This window comes from Pinus tabuliformis, chromosome J (genome assembly GCF_031772625.1).
Source record: "Pinus tabuliformis cultivar Carrire ecotype Pingquan chromosome J, CPIR1, whole genome shotgun sequence".
NCBI classification, from domain to species: Eukaryota; Viridiplantae; Streptophyta; class Pinopsida; order Pinales; family Pinaceae; genus Pinus; species Pinus tabuliformis.
The window spans coordinates 94937165-94963641 of record NC_142295.1 but is presented as its reverse complement, the minus strand read 5'-3'; the positions used below and the strand labels follow the sequence as shown (position 1 = coordinate 94963641).

Genomic DNA, 26477 nt, shown 5'->3' with positions numbered 1-26477 from the left:
AAATAAGACGCTTTTAGAGGATTGGAGATCTATTTATGGAGTCTTTAAAAGGAGGAGGAGGAGATCATTTGGGAAATATTGGGTTTGTGCATTGTCTTTGTGTGAGAGGTTTGAGAACCTAGTTCTCTATGTTGAATTTTCTAAGTCTATCCGTTAGAAAATTAATCTGTATTTTGCTAGTTTATTTCTTCTACTTGTAAATTCTGAACAAGTTATTTAAAACATTTAAATACCGAAATAAACAAAATACAGTCACAACATCTATAGATCATCAGCTAAAAGAAAACAAACACACAAGTGACACCTTTATTTTTGGACAAATGTCCCCGTAAAAAGCCAATGCGAGAAAACCACTGCAACTATTATGAGGATATATTATTATGTAGTATTTCCTTGAGTACAACTGGGTGGCTAACCGACTCACCCGACAGAGAAAAATACATGGCATCAATACCTCTATATTCGGAAACAAGTATTCAGAAAACCTGTCCCATGAAACCCTCTTCGGCACAACTGAAGTTCATCGCTGGCCCTTTTGGCCTCTGCGTTAGCCTCTTGCTGACCTGCATCAGCCCCAGGACCCTCTGCGTCAGCTCTCTGAGGCACTGCGCAGCCAGTAGGACCCTCTGCATCACTCCAGTAGCCTCTGTGTGGATGATGCAATTCCTCTGGCCTTTCCGCTATCTCTGCTGGGCTCTGCGTAGCCTAGACTAGTTGTTGTTCTCACTCTCTCTACTTCTGCGCTGGTCTCTCAGTATTGGCTCTGCCTCTCTGCCTCATACTCACTGCCCCTTGCTACTGATCACTGATCCAACTTTGCTTAGCAAACCCGCACTAGCAAAATGAATGACTGATCACTTTGGTGTATTCTCCAACTGACCCTCAAGCCTCTTCTTATACTTTTCTCGTTGATCTTTCAACGACTGAGATTAAATCTCTAATCAACGACTAAGATTAGATTTGGCTTGATCCATGACTTTTGGAACCTTCTAACTTAGTTTTATATTAATACCCATTAATAGTTTATTTTTCCTAAGTCTAGACTTAGGAACTCCATTAAAAATATTAATTATTTTAATATCTCCCAAACCGGGTACAATTTGTCTAAACCATTTTTGGGTCTTGGGTATCTCATGTGCTTTAGCCTCTCCACCAATTTTCATTGCTAGAGCACATCCGATGCTACCCCAAATCAACACTCTACTCCAGTAGCCCCAAGGTGAAAACCCTTGAATGATTCAATGAGAGTGGGCAAGAACCCATTTTTCCCCTTGATGGATTCATCTAGAGTTCACAAGAGTATTTATCAGCTTATCTTTATTTTGGAGGCCAATGCAGTGTTATTGCAGATTTCTTGAGAGGCCATTGCTTCAAACATTTCCAGTTTTTGTGTCAGCATATCCTATATTAATAAAATAAGGCTGGTTTCCTCTCTACATGTTTTTCTTGTCTATCATTCAATTGCAGATTTAATTTTCTGTTTTGTCGCTAATTTGTGGTTCCATTTTTTTGCAAATTGTTTATTGGCTGATGGCTAAAATTTATGAAGCAATTTTCTACTAAATTTAGATTTGGAACATTATAAATTATCATTTTTCAGAGGTTGAATTTGGCATTTGGAGGGCCAAGTTTCTTTGCAGATTTTTAAGGGTGAGACCATTACCTTACCACAGACCGAAGCATACAATTGTTAAGGACTGAGATTAAGTTGGAAGCAGATTGCAAGAGAATGGAGTTGTTATATCTTCAGAGGTTGAGTTTTGTCATTCTTTTAGAGGCTGAGTTCTACCTTTCTGGTGCCGAGCTTATGTTCTATCTGGAGGCTACAAATTGTGTTCCATGTTCATCCAAATTGAAGAGCCGAGTTCAATATTGAACTAAGTTAATGCACAAAAATTGTCATTATTCTAGGAGACTAATATGTTGGACATTGGGTTCAGCGCTCCCCATGTGTTTCACGACATGGACTAACTGCCTCTCGTGGATCCTAACTTTGGCGATTGTAGCGGAGACTAATGTTTGTGGGTTTTGGTCTAATGAAAATCATGATTCCAAGAAGTGGTATTAGAGCGTTAGGTCTTGAGTTTGAAACTCACCTGACTCGTGCTGAGGGGAGATTGTTGGACATTGGGTTCAGCCCTCGTGTGTTTCGCGATATGGAGGAACCGCCACTCGTGGATCCTAACTCTGTTAATTGTAGCAGAGACTTATCCTTGTGGGTTTTGGTCTAACGACAATGATGATTCCAACACAATGTTCCATATTCCAAGAGGTTGCGTATGATATTTGGAGGCTAATTCCCTCTTCAGAATTCGAGTTACTCATCCTCAGTCCAGATCATCCATTGGAAGGAAGAGTTATTATAGTATTTGCAGACGCTATTGGCCAGGCCTAGTCTTTTCTTTGGCCTTGATATTTCTGAAGGAAAGTGTTGGTAATTGATCCTAGTCTTGAAGAAGACTACATTGATGATTTATGGTATGTTTCCCTTGAAGATTTAATTATCTCGCGTGCAAAATGTTTGTAAAAATGTCTGCTCACAATATGTTTGATAAAATGTGTACCCCTTGCCGAGACAAACTAATTTTGGTAGCCAAGTTTATGGTTAGTGAATGCCATGTTTATGTATGGCTGAGTCTATATAAGCCCTATAATGTTTACATAATAGACGTATATTGTTCATTCAAAGTCATGTATGAGCCAACTTGATGTCATAAGTGTTGAATTTTCTAAGTCTATCTGTTAGAAATTAATTTGTATTCTGTTTGTTTATTTCTTCTACTTGTTTAAATTCGAACAAGTTATTTAATACATTTAAATATCGAAATAAACACAATATATTCACAACATCTATAGATCATCAACTGAAAGAAAAACAAGCACACAAGTGACACCATTATTTTTGGACAAATGTCCTCGGAAAAACCCAATGCGGGAAAACCGGTGCAACTATTCTGAGGGTGATATTATTATGCAGTCTATCTGAGTACAAAGGGGTGCCTAATCCGGCTCACCCGACAGAGAAAAATACACGACATCAATACCTCTATATCTAGAAACAGGTATTCAAAACACCTGTCCCACGAAACCCTCTCCGGCACAACTGGAGTTTAGAGCTGGCCCTTCTGGCCTCTGCGTTAACCTCTTGCGGACCTGCGTCAGCCCTAGGACCCTCTGCGTCAACCCTTTGAGGCACTGCGCAACCTTTGGGAGCCTCTGTGTCACTCCCTTTGCCCTCTGCGTGGATGATGCAATCTCTTTGAGCTTTGCGCTGCCTTTGCGTGGATGATGCAGTTTCTCTGGGCTTTGCGCTACCTCTGCTGGGCTCTGCGTAGCGTGGACTGATTGCTGCTCTCACTCTCTCTACTTCTGTGTTGGTCTCCCAGCATTGTCCCTGCCTCTCTGCCTCGTACTCACTGCCCCTTGCCGCTTGCTTAGCAACCCCGCTCTAGCAAAATGAATGATTGATCACTCTGGTGTATTCTCCAACTGACCTGCAAGCCTCCTCTTATACTTTTCTTATTGGTCCATCAATGACCGAGATTAAATCTCTAATCAACAACTAAGATTAGATTTGGCTTGATCCATGTCTTTTAGAAAATTTTGACCCAATTTTCTATTAATACCCATTAATATTTTTATTTTCCTAAGTTTAGACTTAGGAACCCATTAAAAATATTAATTATTTTAATATCTCTCTAATCAGGTAGAATTTCCTCAAACCATGGGTCTTGGAGATCTCATGTGCTTTAGCCTCTCCACCAATTTTCATGGTTAGAGCACATCCGATGCTACCCCAAATCAACACTCCCTCTTAGCGAGAAATGTGCTCTAGTAATGCACCACCACTGAACATCACCCTAATCATCCGACATCGGTACTTGTGCTGATGCTTGGCCTGTTGCCCAACATCCTATGCATTGCTGCATCCTGTACTGCTGCCCATGGCCTTGCCACTGCCACTGCTGCACCCATACGACAACTCCCTCTGCATCCGTGTTGCTGCTGGTCCATCCTACCAACACTGCATCCCCTCTGATCATGCTGCATCATGCTACTACCTACTGCTACTTCACTGCAACTCAGTTACTGAGAAGTAAGTAACTGATCCAGCTAACTTTTGACATCCCTGTCAGTAGAGGGAACACTTGTTAGCGGCAAAGGGAGCTTCATCAACTGAAAGAAAAACAAGCACTTAAGTGACACCGTTATTTTTGGACAAATGTCCTCGGAAAAACCAATCCGGGAAAATTGGTGCAGCTATTTTGAGGGTTATATTATTATGCAGTCTATCTGAGTACAACAGGGTGCCTAATCTAGCTCACCCAACAGAGAAAAATACACGACAACAATACCTCTATATCTGGAAACAATTATTTAGAAAACCTGTCCCATGAAACCCCCTCCGACACAACTGAATCTCAGCTCTGGCCCTTCTGGCCTCTGCATCAGCGTCTTGCTGACCTGCGTCAGCCTCCTACTGACCTGCGTCAGCCTCCTACTGACCTACGTCAGCCCCAGGACCCTCTGCGTCAGCCTCAAGACCCTTTGCATTAGCCCTCTAAGGCACTGTGCAACCTATGGGAACCTCTGCATCACTCCCTCTGCCTTCTGCGTGGATGATGTAGTCTCTTTGGCTCTGCGCTGCCTCTGCTGGGCTCTGCGCTGCCTTTGCTCGACTCTGCATAGCCTAGACTGACTGCTGCTCTTGCTCTCTCTGGTTCTGTGCTAGTCTCCCAGTATTCTCCCTGCCTCTCTGCCTCGTACTCACTGCCCCTCGCTGCTGATTACTGATTCAACTTTGGTTAGCAACCCTGCTCTAGCAAAATGAATGACTGAACACTCTAGTGTATTCTCCAACTGACCCTTTTTCTTGTTGGTCCATCAACGACCGAGATGCGCAACCTATGGGAGCCTCTGCATCACTCCCTCTGCCTTCTGCGTGGATGATGCAGTTTCTCTGGCTCTGCGCTGCCTCTGCTGGGCTCTGCGCTGCCTTTGCTCGGCTCTGCGTAGCCTAGACTGACTGCTGCTCTCGCTCTCTCTGGTTCTGTGCTATTCTCCCAGTATTCTCCCTGCCTCTCTGCCTCGTACTCACTGCCCCTCGCTGCTGATTATTGATTCAACTTTGCTTAGCAACCTCGCTCTAGCAAAATGAATGATTGAACACTCTAGTGTATTCTCCAACTGACCCTTTTTCTCGTTGGTCCATCAACGATCGAGATTAAATCTCTAATCAACGACTAAGATTAGATTTGGCTTGATCGATGTCTTTTAGAACCTTCTGACCTAGTTTTATATTAATACCTATTAATATTTTTATTTTCCTAAGTTTAGACTTAGGAACCCATTAAAAATATTAATTATTTTAATATCTCTCTAACCGGGTGGAATTTCCCCAAAGCATTTTTGGGTCTTGGAGATCTCATGTGCTTTAGCCTCTCCACCAATTTTCATGGCTAGAGCACATCCGATGCTACACCAAATTAACAATAAGTAGAGTTTGGTCACTATAGGTGATTGGGACAAGACCTTCATAAATGCCCTTAATAACCTTAGTGGAAACTGGTTTTTCGGGACACATTGCTTCAATGAATCATAGAAGAAAACCAAATAGCAAACCCTTCTCAAAGGAGGTACACACTATTCTATAGTTGGAGCAAATAAGGGATTTGTAGAAAAGAACGTGAGGTAGGAAATTGGCTTTCTGCACCGGGATTAGATTTGAAGAACATGAGGGTGACTGCAAAATCCCACTCTCATCTAGAGAAACTGGATTCACACCTATCTAAGGTGAGCCATTCAGATCTGAGGGTTCTAAATTGGGCACTCAAACCAACAATGCTCGCCTTGATCCATCAAAGCGACTTACAATTGCCTTATGTCTTAGTGAGATTATTAGAATAACTTCACTTATGCTCCCATACAATGATGACATCAAGAGGGATGTTTTCCAGCTGATAGAAGGAAGTTTTTAGGGATTGCATGGCATCGTGTCCCCTACCATTGGAAAGGGGCTCAAGGTTTTAGAAATCATGGTTGGATTTATGCGTGATCATGGGGCCATCTACAAGTCCAGGTTGTTGGCCATTTGGAAGAAGGAGTAGATTGTCTCACTGGCTTCTCATGAATTAACAAAAAGGTTGATTGAGCAAAATATGATACTATTAAAAGGGCAGTTGACCAAGGAGGAGCTAAGGAGGATGTAGCTAAGGAGGATGTGAATCTATAGTGAAGACAACGATGAGAAGACTCAAACCAGCAACAAGAATGAGCAAAGGAGGAAAGGGATTTGCTTTATCTGCAAGACATCTTGGGGGCCTAAGCACTCATGCTTGAGTGATACAGGGATATGACATAGGTAGATCAATTGGAGATTCCTTCTGACCCTTTTGATGAGGATTTTTCTTTTATTGTTGAATCCATTGATTTTCACGAGTATACCTTTGAGGAGCATGAGCAATCATGTGGAGATGTTGATAGTAGCCTTGATATGCATCCATGTTTAATGGATGAACATGATGGGAAACACATTGAAGAAGGGAGTCAAGGGGAAGACATTCAGGGAGACTTGTGGGATGAGACACCATTGATGAACCATCATGAAAATCACTCAGTGGTACATGGGCATGAAGAGGATGATATGCATGAAGAACCATCCTTGGAGAGCCAATTGAAGGCTTGAGTTGGAGACGTGGTGGAGGTGGTTGAGCATCCATCTTTGGGTCCACCCATTGATGAGGTGTAAATAGTTGCAGAGGCGACCAACAGGGTTGCAACACTTTCAGATAGTAGTCTCCAGAGGAAAATTGAACATTTCAGGGCAGATCTTATGACATTGAAGCAGAGGATCCAGGCAGTTTGAGGCACCATTTTGCAACAAAACAATAACATTGAGGAGCTTAAAATGAAGTGTGCCAAGTCAGCATACAAGCTGCCTAGTGTTGAGGGACGAATGAGGTTCCTTGTGAGGTGGCAGGAGGAGTACACTTGGGAGTTTCAGAGCAGCCCTCTTCAGGAGTACACTTGGGAGTTTCAGAGCAACCCTCTTTAGGAGTACATTGAAAGGGTTTATTTTGTTATAAATGCTAGAGGTTTAAGATGCAAATATTGGGGATAGGAAGGTGTACAGATACAACGACTTCATAAGAATAAATAAAATTCTTTGGCCTAATTGTGTGAAGCTCACAATTTACAACTTATAAAGATAGGAAGAAACAAATTTTGAAGGTTTATATCAATTTCTGTGATTTACAAACATGATATGTGCATGCTATGCAAAAGTCCAAGATTATAAAGCTCATGAAGATGTAATGTTTAAACATAAAATTTGTGGTAGTTAGAGATATGGTTGGTTTGAATATGTGGACTTTTGCTTTAGCTTCTATTTAGTCTTTAAGTTCAACTATTGGGATGTGGAGGAGTGATTTCTTGCATAGTTCCACATTTGGGTTTATGAGCTACCATGAGCTGTTTGTCCCACACATATCTCCAGATTGAAGTTTACTTCACTGGTTCCATCGAAAATTCATATACATATAAGAACAAAGATAGTGTAGTGTGTTAATTGTGTCCACTAAAGAATTGAAAAAATTAAGGATAAGAAACATTCAATCATTGAGTATTGTTCAAAAACAACATATAAATGAGAATGCAAGCAGGTCATGTCATTTGGATCAAACCATCAACATCTAGTCCTATCATCCAAGGTTGAAAGAAATTGGTAATGGGATAGATGGTAGTATCTACCACATTTCTTATGATAAATGGGGCATCTAAAGATCAAATGTTTATTTGTCTTAGGTTCCATATGGTAGTGTAATGTCCCCATTTCAATTTCCTCTATAGTACAACCAGGATGGATTTCCATGGTATGTGATGGCCAGGCCACAGGAGTAGGATTACATCGTCAAGGGTCCCAAAGGGGTTTTGAGGAGTTTTATGGGATCCGACGACGTTTGCTTAGTGTGTTCCATCATCAGGGCCAGTTCCACACAACTTGTTTTTGGTTCTGTTGCATTATGATAATTCCCTTAAAACTGGGTTATTATTGAGCCTGACTATTAATTACGCTTAAGGTGGCATTCCAGGAGGAATATTTGATGGAACATCTTAGTGTATTAGCTTGTTGGAAACAGAACAAGAAGATTTACAGGATGGGATGATGAGAAGTGACTTCCAATGGCTAGAGAAAGTATGGTGGGCAATTTACCATTTTCTTAGATTAAAAGTGACTTTAATTAGTCACTTAATTAAATAAAAAAAAGGGGAAAATGATTAATTGAAGGAAAAAGGTCAAAGTGACTTAAGTAAAATAAAATAAATTTAAAATGTCACTTAGATGAAGTCAAGGGAGAGCTTTTAGAATAATATTAAAATAATCAAAATAAATACTTCTAGAAGATTGGAGATCTATCTATCGAGTCTTTGAAAGGATGAGGAGGAGATCACTTGGGACATCTTGGTTTGGTTGTTCTTTTATTATGGTGAGGTTTGGAGAATGCAGTTCCCAACATTAGCAAGCGTCAGGATGAAAACCCTTGGGTGTCCATTATCTGTGTAGGACGAATCACCAACACTCCTTGAGGAGACTACATCGAGAAGTTTTGATGGAGCTTTAGTGATATTGGAGTGAGGATCATTTAGATCCTCAACTAGTGCTTCATTTCTTCTTGTTCTATCTCAAATATTTATGTTGTAATAACTTATATCATATAAATAAAGCTGAGTTTCCAACATATGTTTTGTTTCTCTAAATTTGCAGTGTTTCTTATTCTAATTATTTATGCAATTTTGTGAAAATTGTTGTTGTAAATTTTCAAAATTAAAAGAATTGAAAGTGAAAGGAACATTTTATAATATCCCAGAATCATTAGGAATTTTCTTATTTGGGATATTACAGTGGTATTAGAGTGAGTTTTTTGCCAGCATGAGGGTATCGTGCCCCTCCCACATCTGGAGGTATCAGTTATCAATGCAAATTCCTCCATTCTAGAGGTCAACTCATCAATCTCTGTCGAAGATTCTTTCTGCTACCTCATCTTGTCCTTCTTCCTCCTTGGACACTGGGTGACGTAGTGACCAAATTCACCACATTCGAAGGACTTGACCTTCAATGGGCCTTTCTTCTTCTTCTCTCCTCCTTTTGAGTTTTGTCGTTGACTAGGACCCTTCTTTGCCTTTTCCTTTCTTACAAGGGCTACATTTTCTTCTACCTTCTCAACCTTTGGTCCCCTGCTACTGCTGCTGGGAGCACCCTTTGCGAGACTAAGCCTTAGCTCCTCTTGAGTGAAGTCACTCCACAAGCGTTCCCAATCGGGTAGCTTATCTCGTTTAGTGATTCCTTGAACGAAAGTTCGCTAGTCCTTGGTAAACTCGTTTAGAGCTATTTGCACTACTTCATTATCTGTCACTTTTTTTCCAACAGCTGCAAGTTCATCTCTGAATTCTTGAATCCTAGTGAGGTAGTTATGTAAACAAGAAGTTACGCTCTCACCCTTATGCATCTTGGTTGTTCTCAACTTCTCCTTGAGAATCATTTTTCGATTCTCAGATGGATCTTGGGACAACTTCACAATGAAATCCTACATGTCCTTTGCTGTATTCTTGTCTACAATATGCTGGACAATGTGATCTCAAACTCTGTCTAGACAATGTGATCTCAAACTCTGTCTAGGACCATCCTCTTTGCTTTGGTCATATCCTTCTTGTACTCATGAAACTGGATAGGGTGTCGGTTCTGCAACTACAATTGTCAAAAACTCTTTCAGACCATGCCCATCTAATAGAAATTGCAACTTTGCGTTCTAGGCACCAAAATTTGAGGCTCTGTCAAGTCTTTCCTGATCTCTGAGTTCTGCTGTGACCATCTTTGGGAAACTCAAATTAATTGGAGAATTATAAACTGGAAATCTTCTCCTTTAGGCAATTCACCCGACCTTCTCTCTACTACACAAACTCTCCCTGTAATACTCAGATCTGCTCGCCTCTGGTGTCTTTCCGGAATTTGCATTACCTGCAGCTTCTGTTGTGTAACTCTCTCTACCTTCTGGAAGTCCTTTAGAATCTGGCACATGTACTGTTAACCTTGAATCTTGCACTAGTTGTACTGGCAAGTCTGTTACAACCTTCTGCTGCTAGAAATTATGGCATCCTATCCTGCAACTGGAAAATTGGAAACCCTCTAAGAATTTCTGGAAATTCCCTCTATCTACTTTCTCTTCCTTCCTGTGCTTATCTGCTACTGCAAAACCCTTGCTGCAAATCTTGTGCATTAGATCTACTTTGCAAATCAAATGATCTACTCACCAGAAACCCTCTCCGAAAAATCAACTGCCTGCGGCTATAGATCTGAGACAAACTTGAACTTTTCGTTCAATTGAACTTGAAATCGATTTTCTGCCTCTTTGCTACTTGCATTGCTTGGCTGGCTTGCGCAGATCTGGAAACTAGTGCTTCACATCTCCTCTGAAATTGTACGATCTCTCTTCCTTTTGCCTAAGGGCCTCTAATATGATCTTCAATGCTCTGATACCATGTGAAAATTCCTAGAATTGCAATAACTAGATATTATTCTCCTAAATTAACAATTTATTTGTCTTTTGTTAAATTATTAGAGACAAATAGCGAATAATTCACATTGCAATTCTTAGCAAAATAAAAAATATGTTTCAAAACAAAAATTATGGAACTGAGAAATAGATGCAGACATAATAAAATGACATCGTTATTTTTGGACAAGTGTCCCTGGAAAAACCCCAAAGGGAAAACCGATGCAACAGATGAGGGTTTTATTTAATTATGCAACAATTTGAGAAAATTATTACCACTAGCTGCCCAATTGGCAAACCTCCGACAATACATTGGAAAAATATATTGGAGATCCAAGATCTCCTTTGCAAATAAACTCGACCTCCTTTGGCCTGCTTGCAGCCCACATTGGCAACTCGCATTGCTGCCTGAAATGTGTATTGTTGGCTTTGAGTAACTTGCATAACCCTGGATGTGCCTCCAATTGGGATGTCTAGCCTCCCTCTACCTTTGAAATGAATTCGCTTTTCCTTTCGGACACTGATCTGGCCTTCGAAAATTGAATCACACCTCTTCTGGCAACTTGCACTACTGGACTGGCTAACTTGCACTGCACAAATCGACCTCTTCTGCAGACATTTTGGCCTCCTCTTTCCTTCCTCTTGGACATTGGAAAACGAAGGAAAATCTCCTTCAGATCTCTGCTCCAAAACCTTTGCTACTCTATCCCTCCGATGCTCTTTCCTTGGATCAAACTACATCCTCACTGAATACTATGAGCTGAGGAATTTGATCTGCCTTGCTCACAACCTGTAAACTGTGTCTATCTCTAACCCCATTGACTTGCTCTTATAATCTCTCGTTGGAGCATCAATGACCAAGATCTAATCATGATCGATGGCTCAGATCATCTTAGACTTTGTCAAATCACTTTTTTTTTGAAGTCTCTAGAGCAAAAATGATTTCCTAAATTAATACCCATTAATTATTCAATTTTCTTAAGTTAGACTTGAAAACTTTTTAATTATTGATCATTTAATATAATTGAGAGGTTTCTAAGTGTTTTCTCTCAAAATCTTTTCTGGGTTTTGGAGTTGTGTTCCACAACCCTCTCTGACACCTTAGAGACTAGAACACCTATCAGATGCTACCATATCCATAAAAAACTAACACTCCCTCTTAGTGAAGAAGGTCTTCTCCATTATACCCATCTATTGAAGCAACAAAACTTATAGCTTGTTGACTCTAATGTAAAAATACACAAAGGTATTTGTAATAATAATTTATTATATACAAAATTGTACAAGGATGATGAAGGTTACAATGAGGCCTTGCTGATATACCTAGGCAGGTGTCCTTTAATGACTACTTAACATAATCATTACTTGATTGTTTAGTATTTACATCTATTTTTTATTATATACAAAATTGTACAAGGATGATGAAGGTTACAATGAGGCCTTGCTGATATACCTAGGCAGGTGTCCTTTAATGACTACTTAACATAATCATTACTTGATTGTTTAGTATTTACATCTATTTATATTTATTTATTTTTATATAATTTAAATTCGTAACATGGCCCCTTTCTTCGAAAAGCTTTGTCCTCAGAGCTTAATCGCTAGTAATTTCTTCACTTGATTGCGTCATCTTGGTATGTATAATCGTCGATAGTACCACCTTGGGATTAGGGTTCCTACATTTTTTTTGTTATTTTTTTCAATTTAAACAATTAAATTAATCATATAATTAATATATATATATATATATATATATATATATATATATATATAAATTAACTTTTATAACTTATGTGTAATTATGTACTATGTAATATCTTTTATAACTAATGTAATTAACCTTAATCCTCGTGATTGAATGAACAGATCGAATAAACGTAGCTGAATGTAACATCACCAAAATTTAACCCGACGGTTGATATATTGGATCTTGTGTGGAAACAAGGTGACAGTTTGCAATGATGGATCAGACAGTCAGGCGGAAGTGTGTCGAAGTTGGTCGGTGACACGATGGGTCGATTCAGATAGGGAATGTGTAATCCTGATATCACTGGCATTGAGGCGAGGAGGGACGTGCAACCTGACGGTATGTGGTTGGTGTTGGAGGAGGAGGCACAACGAGAGGGGTGGCGGACTATCTGGGCAATGTGGCGGGGTATGCGGAGCACAACGCTGAGCAACAAAACCTATATTTTCACTGTTGGCGGCGTCGGCTGCTGTAGCAACAGTTTGCTGCTGTTGTTAATATTTTCATTACCAGTAGTGGTGGCGATGGTCGTGCTTGTCATCGCTAGTGGTTGTACATAGCTGAAACGTGAATTGGAAGACGACGAAGGGGTGTTGGTTGCGGAATTGATGGGAGCGAGGATTTGATCTTGAATTGCCTTGTTTCGACGACAACGTCTGATATATCTTCCAGAGAGCTTGTGAGGGTTGGAGTCTGCTGCCTGACAACCACCACTGATAATGACTACAAAAAGGTTGGATATTGCCTCCTGTGACCACTTCACGTATTCACCTCCATATGGTCGTGGCAAGGACAAGAGCACATACATCACCTCTTCAAGTCTTGAGTCGGGAAGAGCTCCAAGTAGGAAAACTATCAAAATTCTCGCGAGATTCTGCACCGTGAACCAATATAACGCTGTCAATATCTGATCGGAACTGGCTTAGTAGATTGTCATCACAATCAACAGAACCAGGGATAAAAAATGATTGGCCTCTCGAAAGATCTGGCTCCTCCCAAATAAAATCATATTTATTTGGTCCTGTTTTCTCATCAAGTCTGTGTGTTTCTTTTGGAACAATAAGGATGACCAACTTTGGCTTAAACTCCAAGGTTTTGTTAATAAATTTGTTTGCAAGAGCAACTTTAACACCAAATGGAGGATTCAACCCCCTAATCACTTTGGTACCGGTTGGTAATTCATCTTTACCAACAGTCAGCCAATCCCGTTTTTCAAACTCAAAATCATTCCTTGGTTGAATTATGTCAAAATTACTAAAAAAGCATTGCTTCTTAGATTGTTCAAGCTTTTCTTTCATTAGCCTTGAAAAGTCATTTGCCCCACAACAGAAATCCAAAATCGTATCACCGTTCTGTACATACCAATGAAGCCTCTCAACAACCTCTTGTAGTTTATCAACTTTAGTAAAATGTTGACCAAATGATGTGTAACACATCCCATGTATAGATGGTGCAAGATAAACCTTCAATTTACTCTTCCATTTAGACATTTGCAGGAGTACATCTGGTTCACAGACAACTTTAGCATCATCAATGCTGCCACCTTCTTCAAGCTTTTTCAAAGCTGACTTGACAACCTCGACTAATCCCTTGACTTTTCCTTGAGTAATAATTTTATCCAAATTCCTCATGTTGTAACTCCTATGTGTTGAAGGCACTTGGTGCTTTGCACACACATCATCTAAATTTATGCTAGTTGTTGCTCTCTCAATTATAGCCATAACCAAACTTTTGACATCATTGTCAGTGAAAGACGGAGTCATGGTGGGCCTTTTTTTAACTTCTGGCTTAGAAGAAGATAAAACCTTGACTGTTTTACTCCTAGCAAGATCCAAATATTTGGTTTTGCTTTCCTTCTGGCTTAAACTTTTCCTTAGCTCCAAAGTATAAAATTTATCTTCCTTCTTCACTGAAGAAGGTATTTCTTTGTCCTTTGTTACTTTCTTCACAGATGGTTTTGGAAGGCTTTTTTCCTTCTTAGGTTCAGGGGACTCTCTAACCCCTTTTCCAATGGCTTTTGCCACATTAGACTCAAGTGAAATTACATGATTTCTTTTAACACTCTTTTTAGTTTTTTCAACAGTCTTCGAGCTAGCAGGCTCATCTTTATCACCATCTTGATTGATATCATTCTCATCCACATCAAGATCAACTTTATCTAGATCTTTTTCATATTCATCATTATCTATTGCACCTACATTCTCATTATCATCATTCTGATCAAAGTCTTCTTTTCTTGCTTCACCTTGTTTCGTTTCACCATCGCTATCATCTTCCTTATTATCAATTTCCTTTATATGTGCTTTAGCTTCTGCATATGATTCTTCCCATTGCGGAAGCTTTTATTGAATTTTACTAAACTACTCAATGAATTCAGGACGCAAACGTAATGGCATATTGTGTGGCGAACAATGTTCAAAGACTCGCATGGTTATATTGTGCGATGGATAATGTTCAGAGTCTCGCATGGCTCTGATACCACTAAAGCAATAAAACTTATAGTTTGTTGACTTTAATGTAAAAATACACAAAGGTATTTGTAATACTAATTTATTATATATAAAATTGTACAAGGATGTTGAATGTTACAATGAGGCTCTGCTTATATACCTAGGCAGGTGTCCTTTGAGGATTGGGCGTGTCTTTTAGACATGTCTTTTCGCTTAACTAATGACTACTTAACATAATCATTACTTGATTATTTAGTATTTACATTTATCTATATTTATTTAATTTTATGTAATTTATATTCGTAACATCTATCCTTTCATCTCTCCTTATGAACAAGCCGGGCTGTCATAGACTACTGATGTCTAATATTTGTTATACCTCCTTTCTTCAGATCTTCAAATTGATTTGATTCCCTGCCACTTAAAAGTCATTGTGAAAATTGACAAACACTATCCATCATGCTACTGCGCATACTCTGATTCATCTGCAACCAACTATAGTTGAATCAATCTCTGATCCCACACTGCTGGTTCCACTGTGTTGCTGCGACTACACTGCCTCTGCACTGCTACTACCACTGCAGCTGTGTGTACTGATTTGCTCAGCTCTGATGATCAAGATTCCATAGGTTGGTCCTTGTGAGTCTCAAATGTTATCTGATGTACTGTGCCCTTGCAATTGGTTCCGCAACTATCCCTTGAGCCTCTGGCTGCAACTAGCTTTTGCACTGTCTATTGAGCATTTGACTACGCCCAACTGGCTCTGCAACTGCGTCTCACATATATGATTGCAAGTAGCTCTGCACGGTCCCTCAAGATCTGACTGCACCTTGCTGACACCTCGATCCTCCTACTACTTAACTGTTGTGGGTGCCTGTAGCATAAGTACTGATCCATGTGAACAATAATGGGATCTAATCTAGACTTCCTGCTACTCTTCTATGGACCTTGCCCATGCTAATAATCTGAAGCATCATACTTCTCCATCTGGAGGTGCTGCTGCTATCAACGCGGAATCATGCAATCTAGAGGTCAATTCATCGATATCTATCGAAGCTCCTTTCTGCGCCCTTTCTTGTCCTTCTTCCTCTTTGGCCACTAGGTGATGTGGTGACCAAATTCACAACATCTGAGGAACTTGACCTTCAACAGGTCTTTCTTCTTCTCTCTTCCTTTTTAGTTTTGTCCCGAATTGGGACACTTCTTCGCTTTTCCCTCTCTTGCAAGGGCTACATTTTCTTCTTTCTTCCCCACCTTTGGTCCCTTGCTACTAATGTTGGTAGCACCCTCTGCAAGACTGAGCCTTATCTCCTCCTGAGTGAAGTCACTCCACAAGCATTCCCAATCTGGTAGCTTATCTTGTCTAGTGATTACTTGAACAAAAGGTTGCCATTCCTTGGTAAACCCATTTAGAGTTGTTCGCAATAATTCACTATTAGGCGATTTTTCTCCAACAGCACAAGTTCATCTTTGACTTCCTGAATCCTGGTGAGATAGGAAGTTACGGTCTCACCCTGCTACATCCCGGTTGTTCTCAACTTCTCCTTGAGAATCATTTTCTGATTCTCAGATGGATCCCGGTACAACTTCATATTGGCATCCCGCATGTCCTTTGTTGTATTCTTGTCTGCAATATGCGGGACATGTGATGCTGAACCCCGTCTAGGACCATCCTCTCTGCTTTTGCCATATCCTTCGTGTACTCATGAAACTGGATAGGGTTTGTCGGTTAAGCAAGTACAACTATCACGAACTCCTTTAGACCATGCTCATCCAATAGAAATTTTATCCAGGCCTTCCAAAGTCCAAAGTTTGAGGTGCCATCATGTCTATCATGATCTCTAAGTTTTGCTACGACCATCCCTGGGAAACTCAAATAAATTGGAGAATTATAACTGGAAATCTCCTTCTCCTTCTGGCAACTCACCCAACCTTCTCTTTGCTATGTGCACTCTACATTGAATACATAGATCTGCTAGCCTTGTGTCCTTGGAATTCTCACTACTTGTTGCTTCTCCTAGGTAACTCGCTCTAACTTCTGGAAGTCCTTCGGAATCTGGCACATGTACTGCTAACCCTGAAACTTGTACTAGCTGGACTGGCAAGTCTACTATGGCCTTCTGCAGCTAGAAATTATGACCTCCTATCCTACAACTAGAATATTGGAAGGCCTCTGAGAATTTTGGGAAATTCTCTCCGTGTGCTTCGTCTTCCTTCCTGTGCTGATCTGCTACTGACAATCAACTGATTTGTTGACTGCAAACCCTCTTCGACAAATCCATTGCCTGCGGCTACAGATCTGAGGAAAAATCGAAATTTTCCTTCAGCTGAACTGAAAATCGATTTTCTGCCTCTTTGATACTTGCACTGCATGGCTGAACTGCGCAGACCTGGAAACTAGTGCTTTAGATCTCCATTTGAAACTATATGAGATCTCTTCCTTTCGCTTCTGAGCCTTTGATCTGATCTTCAATGCTCTCATACCATGTGAAAAGTCCTTGAACTGTAGTAATTGGATATTATTCTCCTAACTTAACAATTTATTTGCCTTCTGTTAAATTATTAACGGCAAATAACGAATAATTCACACTGCAATTATTCACAAATAAAAATACGTCGTGGAAACAAAATTATGGAACTGAGAAATAGATGCACACACAATAAAATGACATCGTAATTTTTGGACAATTGTCCTTGAAAAAACCCCGAAGGGAAAACCGGTGTAGCAGATGAGGGTTTATTTTATTATGCAGCAATTTGAGAAAGTTATTACAACTGGTTGTGCGATTGGAAAACTTATGACAATGCTGTGGAAAAATATATTGGAGATCCAAGATCGCCTCTGCAAATCAACTCGGCCTTCTCTGGCCTGCTCGCACCCCACACTGACAACTCGCATTGCTTCTTGAGCTGCGCACTACTGGCTTTGAGTAACTCGCACAACCATGAATCTGCCTCCAAATGGGACGTCTGGCCTCCCTCTGCCTTTGGAATGAATTTGCTTTGCCTTCCGGACAATGATCCAGCCTCCGACATCTAAATCAAACCTCTTCCAGCAACTCGCACTACTGGACTAGCTAGCTCGCATTGAACAAATCGACCTCTTCTACAGACAATTCAACCTCCTCTTTCTTGCTCCCTGAACACTGGAAAATTGAGGAAAATCTCCTCTAGATCTCTGCTCCCAAACCTCTATAGCTCCTTCTCCCCAATGCTCTTTCCCTGGCTCGAACTGCGCCCTCACTAAATACTGTTAATTGGGGAATTCAATCTTCCTTGCTCACAACTTGCAAATTGTGTCTATCGCCAACCCCATGGACTTGCTCTTATAGTCTCTTGCTGGAGCATCAATGACCAAGATCTAATCATGATTGATGGTTTAGATCATCTTAGACCTCCATCAAATCACTTTTCCATAAGTCTCTAGAGAAAATTCGGTTTCCTCAATTAATACCAATTAATTAATTAATTTTCCCAAGTTAGACTTAGAAACTTTTTAATTTCTGAATTTAGGATTTTGTGATCCATAACTTGTATGCTAAGAAATCTTTCGGTGAAAATCACATAAGAGAAATTTTTTGTTGACGCGCTTCGAACCATCTAGTGTGGTTCATCTTCAAGACAAGATGAAGAACCAGATCTTACAACTATTTGTCAACTGTTACTAAAAAATGTTTGTTAATAAATAATAATTCTTTAGTCAAAACTAGCTGTTATATTACAACGACTAGAAAACATCTCTCTACATCTATGAAATTTGATGCCAGGATTTGGTTCTTCATCTTGTTTGGAAGATGAACCACACTTGATGGTTCGAAACACGTTGACAAATTTTTTTATCTTATGTGATTTTCACCGAAAGATTTCTTAGCATACAACTTTTTAATCATTGATCAATTAATTTAATCGAGAGATTTCTAAGTGTTTTCTTTCGAAGCCTTTTCTGGGTTTTGGAGTCCTTTTGTTCCTTAGCCTCTCTAACACCTTAGAGACTAGAAGACCTGTCCGATGCTACCATATCCATAAAAATCCATCAAAAACTAAAATCAACAACAAGACTGCTCGAATACATCAAACCCATCAAGCCAATATCATACACCCGAATCTCCACATTTGTCTATCATACCAGAGCCACAAAGCAATATACCGAATTTCCAAAAAATGTTGATTCCCAACCAAATTCCTGTATTCAATCCACTAGTTGTTGCATATCAATGAAGAGCAAAACTCGAGTTTTGAAAATTTGACGGTAATGATAAACACATTGTAGCATGTTTCAATAGGGCAAAGGAGTATTTCAAGGTTTACAATATTGACAATAATGATGAAAAAATCAAGCATGCATCCATGCAACTTGTAGCCAAAGTGTATAATTGGTATATGTGCTGGAAAAAGTCAACATATTTGACTAGTTGGAGTAAATTCAAAGATGCCTTCTTAAAGCGGTTCCAAGGAGTTAAGGAATAAGAGTTCTTCACAAAACTTACCATGCTACAACAATAAGGAAATGTGGATGAGTATACTAGAGAATGGGAAACACGAGCCGCTCGAGTACCCAGATTATCAAGAAAACCGCTTATTCAATCATACCTCACTGTACTTAAACCATATTTCTAAAATGAACTTAAGCTTCATGACATTAGATCTTTAGAAGAAGCAAGACAAAAAGCCAAAGTTGCAGAGAAGAAATTTGAAAGAATATCGTTGCCAAAGGTTAAAAAAGTATATTCAAGACGAAGGTTTCCCCAATCTTCTGACATGGAGAATATAAGGTATGTTCCACCACATCTACATGAAGGAGGAAAAACTAATATGGAGGTGCAAAGAATAAAAGAGAGTGAATGTAGACATTGTGGTGAAAAATGGGATCCTAGACACAAATGTTTTAAGGGAAAAGATGCCAAGAATTTATATAAGTGTGAAGTAACTCAAGATTCAGATAATGAAGAATCATATATAGAAGAAGTTGAGAATTTTCAGCGATTTCACCTTGAATCAGATAGCGAAAATGCTCTGCAAGTATCACTATCAGCGATGATAGGAATAGCCAGACACCAGACCTTGAAGTTAAAAGAGCATATAAAAAGACCAATGTAATGATTCTTGTTAGGGTCCTATAATAATAGGATTCATAATTTTGAATTGGCTGTGGTTAGTCTTGTAATATTGTACATACTTTTGCTTTCTGCAAAATGTTCTCCCATATTAAAAATAAAAAATGTAAAGAGATTAAGTCCTAAAAGAATAATCAAAGGACTAAAAGAAAGAAAAATATCAAAAAGTATAAGATATGAACCCCACAAAAAGAGATAAGAATAGATCTTGAAAGTGTGCAAATTCAAATGCCACTCCTTTTTATTTTACTTTGCAAAATAATATTGTGCAATTTGTCAAAAATGCCACAATCCGTGATGGTCACATAGTTTAATCTTGATTCATTCATGCTTTAAATTTCATCTGAATAGATAGAGAATAAAGATCTAGTTAAACTATTTAATCTTGGTAGATCAATAGTTAGGTAGAGAATAATAATGAGCTCATTAGTTTAATCTAATCCATTGGAAGTTATAAGGTTAGAATTAGATAGTTTGCTTATCAAAGAAAAAGAAATGAAGGGTCAACAAGCTCAAATGCACCCAATGAATGAAGAGAAATTGCTAGGGTAAATAAAGGGTAGGTAGAAGAAGTTTTGCAAGTGCACAAGGTTGCTAGGTCAAAAGCACCTTCATCATGCTTAATCCTATGTTTCATGTGCAGGAAGAATTGTCAAAGAGAAAGGACGTTCACTAAAGCTTATTTACTAATTTCCCCTCATTTCACTAGACCCCCACATACTTAGTTTATTAATATCCCCTCATTATCCCTTCATTACTTTTCATCCCCTAATGTTGTCCCCTTCTTGGTTTTAAGCACCCCTTCCCTCTTCATTTCCCCTTGTAAAACCCCGTTCGCTTCATTTTGACCTTTTTCCCATTTGTTTCACACATTTCCTTAGACATTACCTTTTAAAAATCATTCCCTCTTCCCTAGTGTGAAATCCATTCCCATCACAAATAATACATTTCCCCCTTATTAATTTCCCTTTTTTCCCTTAAAAACCCACTAAACCCTTTATCCTAAGTTATTTCCTAAAGTCCCGCTTTATATATTTAAACCCCCATGTTATAATTCCCCGATACCATTTTAACTCACCAAACCTTAGTGTATAGTTAAAACCTTCGCCGTATATCCCATGGTCCCCACCCATTATTAACCCATTGCTTATATTAAAACCCTGTGATTATCTTTTAATTAATTGCATTTCATTATAATTAAAGCCTGACCCCACTCCCCAGCTTCGTCGCGTGATAGCCCTCCGATCTCCCACCTCCAGATCCAACGGTGGATATCCATATTGCGCAGTTTCATCATCCGACAGCTAAAAGTCCAAAAGCATGTGAGATTTGCGGTTTTGGTCGAGCACTGTTTCACTACGTGGCGACACCAGGTTATATCGCGTGCTCACGAAAAATACCGCCCTCCACCCAAAAGCGATGCGCTATGGCATAAAACCGCTTCCCCGCATAAAACAAAACTACCCACTGTTCATTTTACCAAATCTCGCACCAAAATGTAATTCCCATTGGTTAAAAAGCCGAAAAAGCCCCCTTTCACTCTTTTCACTCATTTTCGCTGCAAAAAACCTTTGTTAACCAATTTTGAAACCTTGAACCTTTGCCAACCATTTTAACCACCTTTTGAAACCAGAAGATGCTGCAGACACCAAATTGAAGCAACAAATAGACAATTGAAGCCTCAGAAACCTCTGCTGCTACCACAGAACTTTGTCTGCGCACCAAATCGTTATTTTCCATGTATTCTTGAAAGAACCAGAACAACCCTGTAATTTTAGCTACGAACAATAATTATCAAAAGGTTAATTAATAAAATTAATTAAAAAACCTTGCTAGACTGAAGAAAACTTTACTGTGCATCCAAAAGCCCTTTTCTACAGACTGTAATTACCCTCCCCACTGGTTCTAGAGCTTCTGACCTTACTCCTAAAGTCAGAGAAAAAATAATTTAGTTGAATAAACCGAATTATGGCTTCCCAAAGCTCTTTGGATGTAAGACCCCTGTAAACCCCTCACCTGGATATTGACCACCTCCCATTGGCTGACAAAGATTTTCAAATTAAAGACACTGTTTCCCCTAGCCACCTACTAAAACTCCACTGCTGGAGTAAAGATAAATCCCTGAACCAGAATGATGACATTCACCTATGGGAATCAAATTTGCCCAAGTACTTGTTCCCACAAGTATACCTATTCCCAAAAATCATCCACTTCTGCTAAGCTTGTTATGTCCCAAGTCAAAGAGCCATAGTCTCTCCTGACCAACAAATTTTATTCACCATTATTGCAAAGTCAATAAATCAAATGCTGCAGATCCAGCCAAGCCCAAATGAGACCCCACTTTCCATTGAAGCCTTACTTGAACTCTACACAAAGCTGGACCTTCCCAAGAGAGCTCAAATCTTTCAGACTTTCATCATAGAAGAGTCTCATACTCCTACAGATAGTCCTCCATATGCTGCCACCATTTTCTCTGAGAGAGCCAGACAAATTATAACCATGCTCTCTTGTATTCTAGGATACACCACTGATGAGCATGTAGATGAGGTTATGCTTGCTTTCCTGTCTATTTTTTGCCCAGGCAAGCCTCCAGCTACAGTTTTTAACTTTGCTCAGTTCCTGGCAGACAGAATCCATGAGTAGTTTATCAGATTGCCAAATGAAAGAGTATTCAAATACTCTTCAGTTTTGTTTCACATGTTTCTATATTTTCAGTTAGACAAGTTTCCAGTTAGCATCCAAAAGTTGGACACGAAGGGCCATCCAAGATCTGTCATTTTTTGGACACCATTAATCCAAAGATATTCCACTGTTTTTAGTTATAAAGAGTTCATTGATTCCTTTGTTCATCCAGTTGTAAACATGCTAACCAGTAGCAATCAACCCAGGATCAATGATGAGATTAAGAGAGTTTTACAGTTGTCTAAAAACAGTAGAGTGGGAGACTGGTATCTATACCAAGACCACACAGAAATTAGGATATATGGATGCTAACTCACTCCCTACAAGCTGCCCAAATACCTCCCCATGAGGATATTTGCATTATAGTATTTCAGGCAGATCATAAACTCAGATGAGGTCAATTTTCTGTTGGCAAGGAAGAAAACTCAGTTCAAAATAAAAAACCAACGGGGTCCTTTCATTTGTAATAATAGGGAAGCTGGACAAGAAGCAGGGAAAATCTTACATCAAATAAACTTAAATAGTAGTTTTGTGTGGCAGTATGACCCTAATGGAGTCATAAACAAACTAAGGTTCAAATTCAAATTAAGTCCTTTCGTACATGAGTCCAGGCCATACATTGAAAGATATGCCAACCAGTCAGAATGGTTGGAAAATACTTTAATAGATGTGGAAAAAACCTTAATAGATGTGGAAAAGCAGATAGATATTAGTTCCTTTCTGCAGGTTCCAACGCTACAGGAACAGAGGTGTATTAGTCCCATTCTACAGACTCTAACCATGTAGGACAGAAAAGTAAAGAGAACCAGGGAAGAAGGCTCTAGCTCTAGAATGGATACTACAGATGACAGGTTTGAAATCAATGACAGGAAGAAGCCAAAACTTAATCTTGTAACTGAGCAAGAGGACACCATTGAGACAGTTGAAATCATTGATACTGACACAATGGTTGGAAAGAGTAAAGGTCCAACAGTTTCAGAAGAAACTCACCAACCTTCTACCTCAAATACTCAAATTATTGAAAAACAACTTAGCATTGAAGTCTCTTCATCCAGCAAACCAGTGGATAAAGAGAAAGATATAAAAGAGAAGTACAAAGAAATCAAGTTGAGGAATGAGGCATTAAAGGATGAAACATATGCCCAGTGCTTTAAACAGACACCTGCCAATCATAATAGATTAATGTTAGCCTTTGACATTAAAACTGGTAAAATGCAAATGACCTTTATGTAGCCTACAGTCTAGCAGCCCTGATCACCAGCAGACTACATGAAGACAAAGTTTGAAGTTTTGGCTAGGGATGTTCACCCTATTGACCAAATTGAATTCCATAAGCAGGCAGGTGAAATGATTTACTCTACAATGACTAATAAAGCAATGATTGTGTAGAAACTTCAAAGCTCTCTGTATTAGAATATTCCTATTTAGTATTTAATGCTCATTCTTTTAGCTGTTGCTATTTTTATTCTTTTAGCAGTTTCTTAGATGAAACTGATTGTTTCCATATTCTACATAGAAACTTGATGTTTTTATTATTGTAAATATCTCTGTATTATTATTGAGCTTCAGCTTGCTCAATGATGTATTAATTCATTTGACATTCTTTTATGGTATCAGAGTGAGGTTAAGAGATTTCTTGAACAGTTATTCTCTCTGCATCCTAATCTCTTGAGTCCTTTCTAAGGTCGAGCCCTCTGTAAGCCAGGTAGCCTTCACTGAGTCTTAGCCTCGACTTTGCTCACTGTGATAAAAGCTTACAGTCGTCCATCTCGATACAGAAATGGATTCTTCTCCTGCATTATCATTTTTCTGAGGAATTAACTTTGTGGCGGTGACCGTTTCGTGGGAGCGGGATTCGTTTTCTGGCTGGCCAATTTGCATCATTCTCGTTTTTGGATTGGTGATCGAGCGATCGCTATTCCCGGGTTGCATGGTTTGTCTGGTCTGAAAATACATCCTGCGTGTTATGGGTAGCAGTCTATTTCTCGTTTGAACAGTCTATTTTTTGAAACCTTGTCGTCTCATCGTGGCTCTCATCTTTTCTATTGGTCTCATCGTGATACGTCTGACTTCATTTTGCCATTGAAGACCGATAAATAATTACTGTGAAGCAGCAGCGTTTTTTATCAGAGATCCAGCAAGAAGAGACCGTGAAAAATCGTAGCAGAGACGTGAAGCTTTGACAGCATTCGACGGCTCACGTTACAGGAGTTCTGGCACCCTTCGTAAGCTGTCCGCCATTCCTAAAATGCTCGCAGAGGCGGAACCCATATAAGGGTTTTAAAGGTTGTCGTCTCGCTTTTGCCTTGTCACAGAGCTGCAAGCTGTGTTTTCTCGAAGGTTTGACGCCGACTGTTTCCCGCGTGCTTATTTTTTCTTCTGCTGGAAGGTTGCGCAATCCGGATCGGTATTGGCGAATTAGAAAGGAATTTCAATAAGGCACGCAACTCGGTCACAACTCTCCAGATTCGGTGTAGTAAGGGCTTCAGCACTGGACAGTCGGGAGTTTTGCTGTCTAAGTTCGCTTTAGCGAGTGAGAATTCAACCGTGCCCAAGGTGAGTGAGAATTCGCTTTAGCGCGTGTTCGATTCTTTCTGTGTTCACTCAGCTTGACTTCGATCTCACGACCAGCCACTAACGGCATTGTTGAACGCTGCTGCTGGGTCATCCGCCACCACTGTAGCTATACGCGTGCCATTACAGTAATTACTATTGTCATTCGTGGCAGCTGTGGATAGACACACTGCGTCTATAAGTTTCAACGGACAAATTGAAATTCTTGCTGGAACGAAGAAACTGGTTGTATCCCACTTTTGGGCAGCATATTAATTAAAATCTGGAACGTGTGGGTTGTGGGTGCTTCCAAACAGCTGCAGGGAGATCATGATGTTGGTGCTGAATGCAACACTGTTTTCTTAGGGTCGTATGCTAATGCTAGACTTTACCACGAGTTCTGGTGATCATGCTGAGATAATCGTAGTATTTTTTTTCTATGCATTTGCTACCGCTGTAGCTTCACCGTGAGTGCTAGGTGACATTTCAGGGACAAACCTTTCATGTATTGCTGGGAGCAAAGGGGCAAACGCCAATTTTTTTCTTCAGAAGCCACAGATTGGACGTGTATTTTCAGAACATACAAATGCATGTTTATACAGGCATAATTTTTTAGCGTGGGGAATTTTTTGCACCTGTCAAATTTTGTCTGGATCAGCCAGCATCCGCATTGAAATCCGTGCAGGATTTTTTGTATTTTTCCATATCTTGGGAAACGTGCAGATGGCTTCGTTAACCAATCTCATGTTGGAAGGCAGTGAGGAACATTTCGAGCAGACAGAATCTGCCTTTTACGCCTTTATGGCTAAAAGGTCGTCAGATCATGTACCGTCTTCTGCTTGGTACATTGACTCTGGTGCATCACGCCATTTCTCTCACAGGCGTGACTGGTTTATTGACTTCTCACCTTTCAGTGATTCCGTGGTATTTGGTGGAGGTGAAAAGTACACAGTGGCTGGCAGAGGTACCGTTCAGATCCAGTCTGGTGGGCGCACACTCATCTTCTTGAATGTGTACTATGTTCCTGGTATGGAAATTAATCTGCTGTCTGTCAGCCAGATTATGAGGAATTCTCCTCAGCTTGATGTAGTGTTCAGTGCGCACAAGTGCTCCATTATTGACAGGGAGACTAGTCTAACAATTGTTGTTGGCCTAGAGGACCATGGTCTATACAGGCTACTTGACACCGGTGACTCTCCAGAAGTGGCTCTAGCAGCACGTGTCTCTCCCATCAGTACTCTATGGCATCAGCGATATGGGCATCTAAATATGCAGTATCTCTCTCAGCTCTCTCGGGAGGGACTTGTGTCAGGATTACCTGATATTCAGACTCAGCAGTTGGGGGTATGCGGCGCCTGTCAAGCGGGAAAGCAACATCGGT

At 39.8% G+C, this 26477-nt stretch overlaps 2 protein-coding genes across 4 annotated transcripts in view; one reads left to right on the top strand and one right to left on the bottom strand.

The window, feature by feature from the left end:
- Nucleotides 1-26477, top strand: part of CHR4 (chromatin remodeling 4) — a 349593-nt gene that overhangs the window by 259182 nt on the left and 63934 nt on the right. The gene's annotated exons all lie outside the window — the stretch shown is intronic.
- LOC149225684 (uncharacterized) lies at nt 13113-21601 on the bottom strand. The gene is made up of 2 exons (XM_089376839.1): nt 21431-21601; nt 13113-14636 (listed from the first exon to the last, which is right to left on the bottom strand). The coding sequence occupies exons 1-2, from the start codon at nt 21599-21601 to the stop codon at nt 13113-13115; spliced, it is 1695 nt and encodes a 564-aa protein (XP_089232965.1).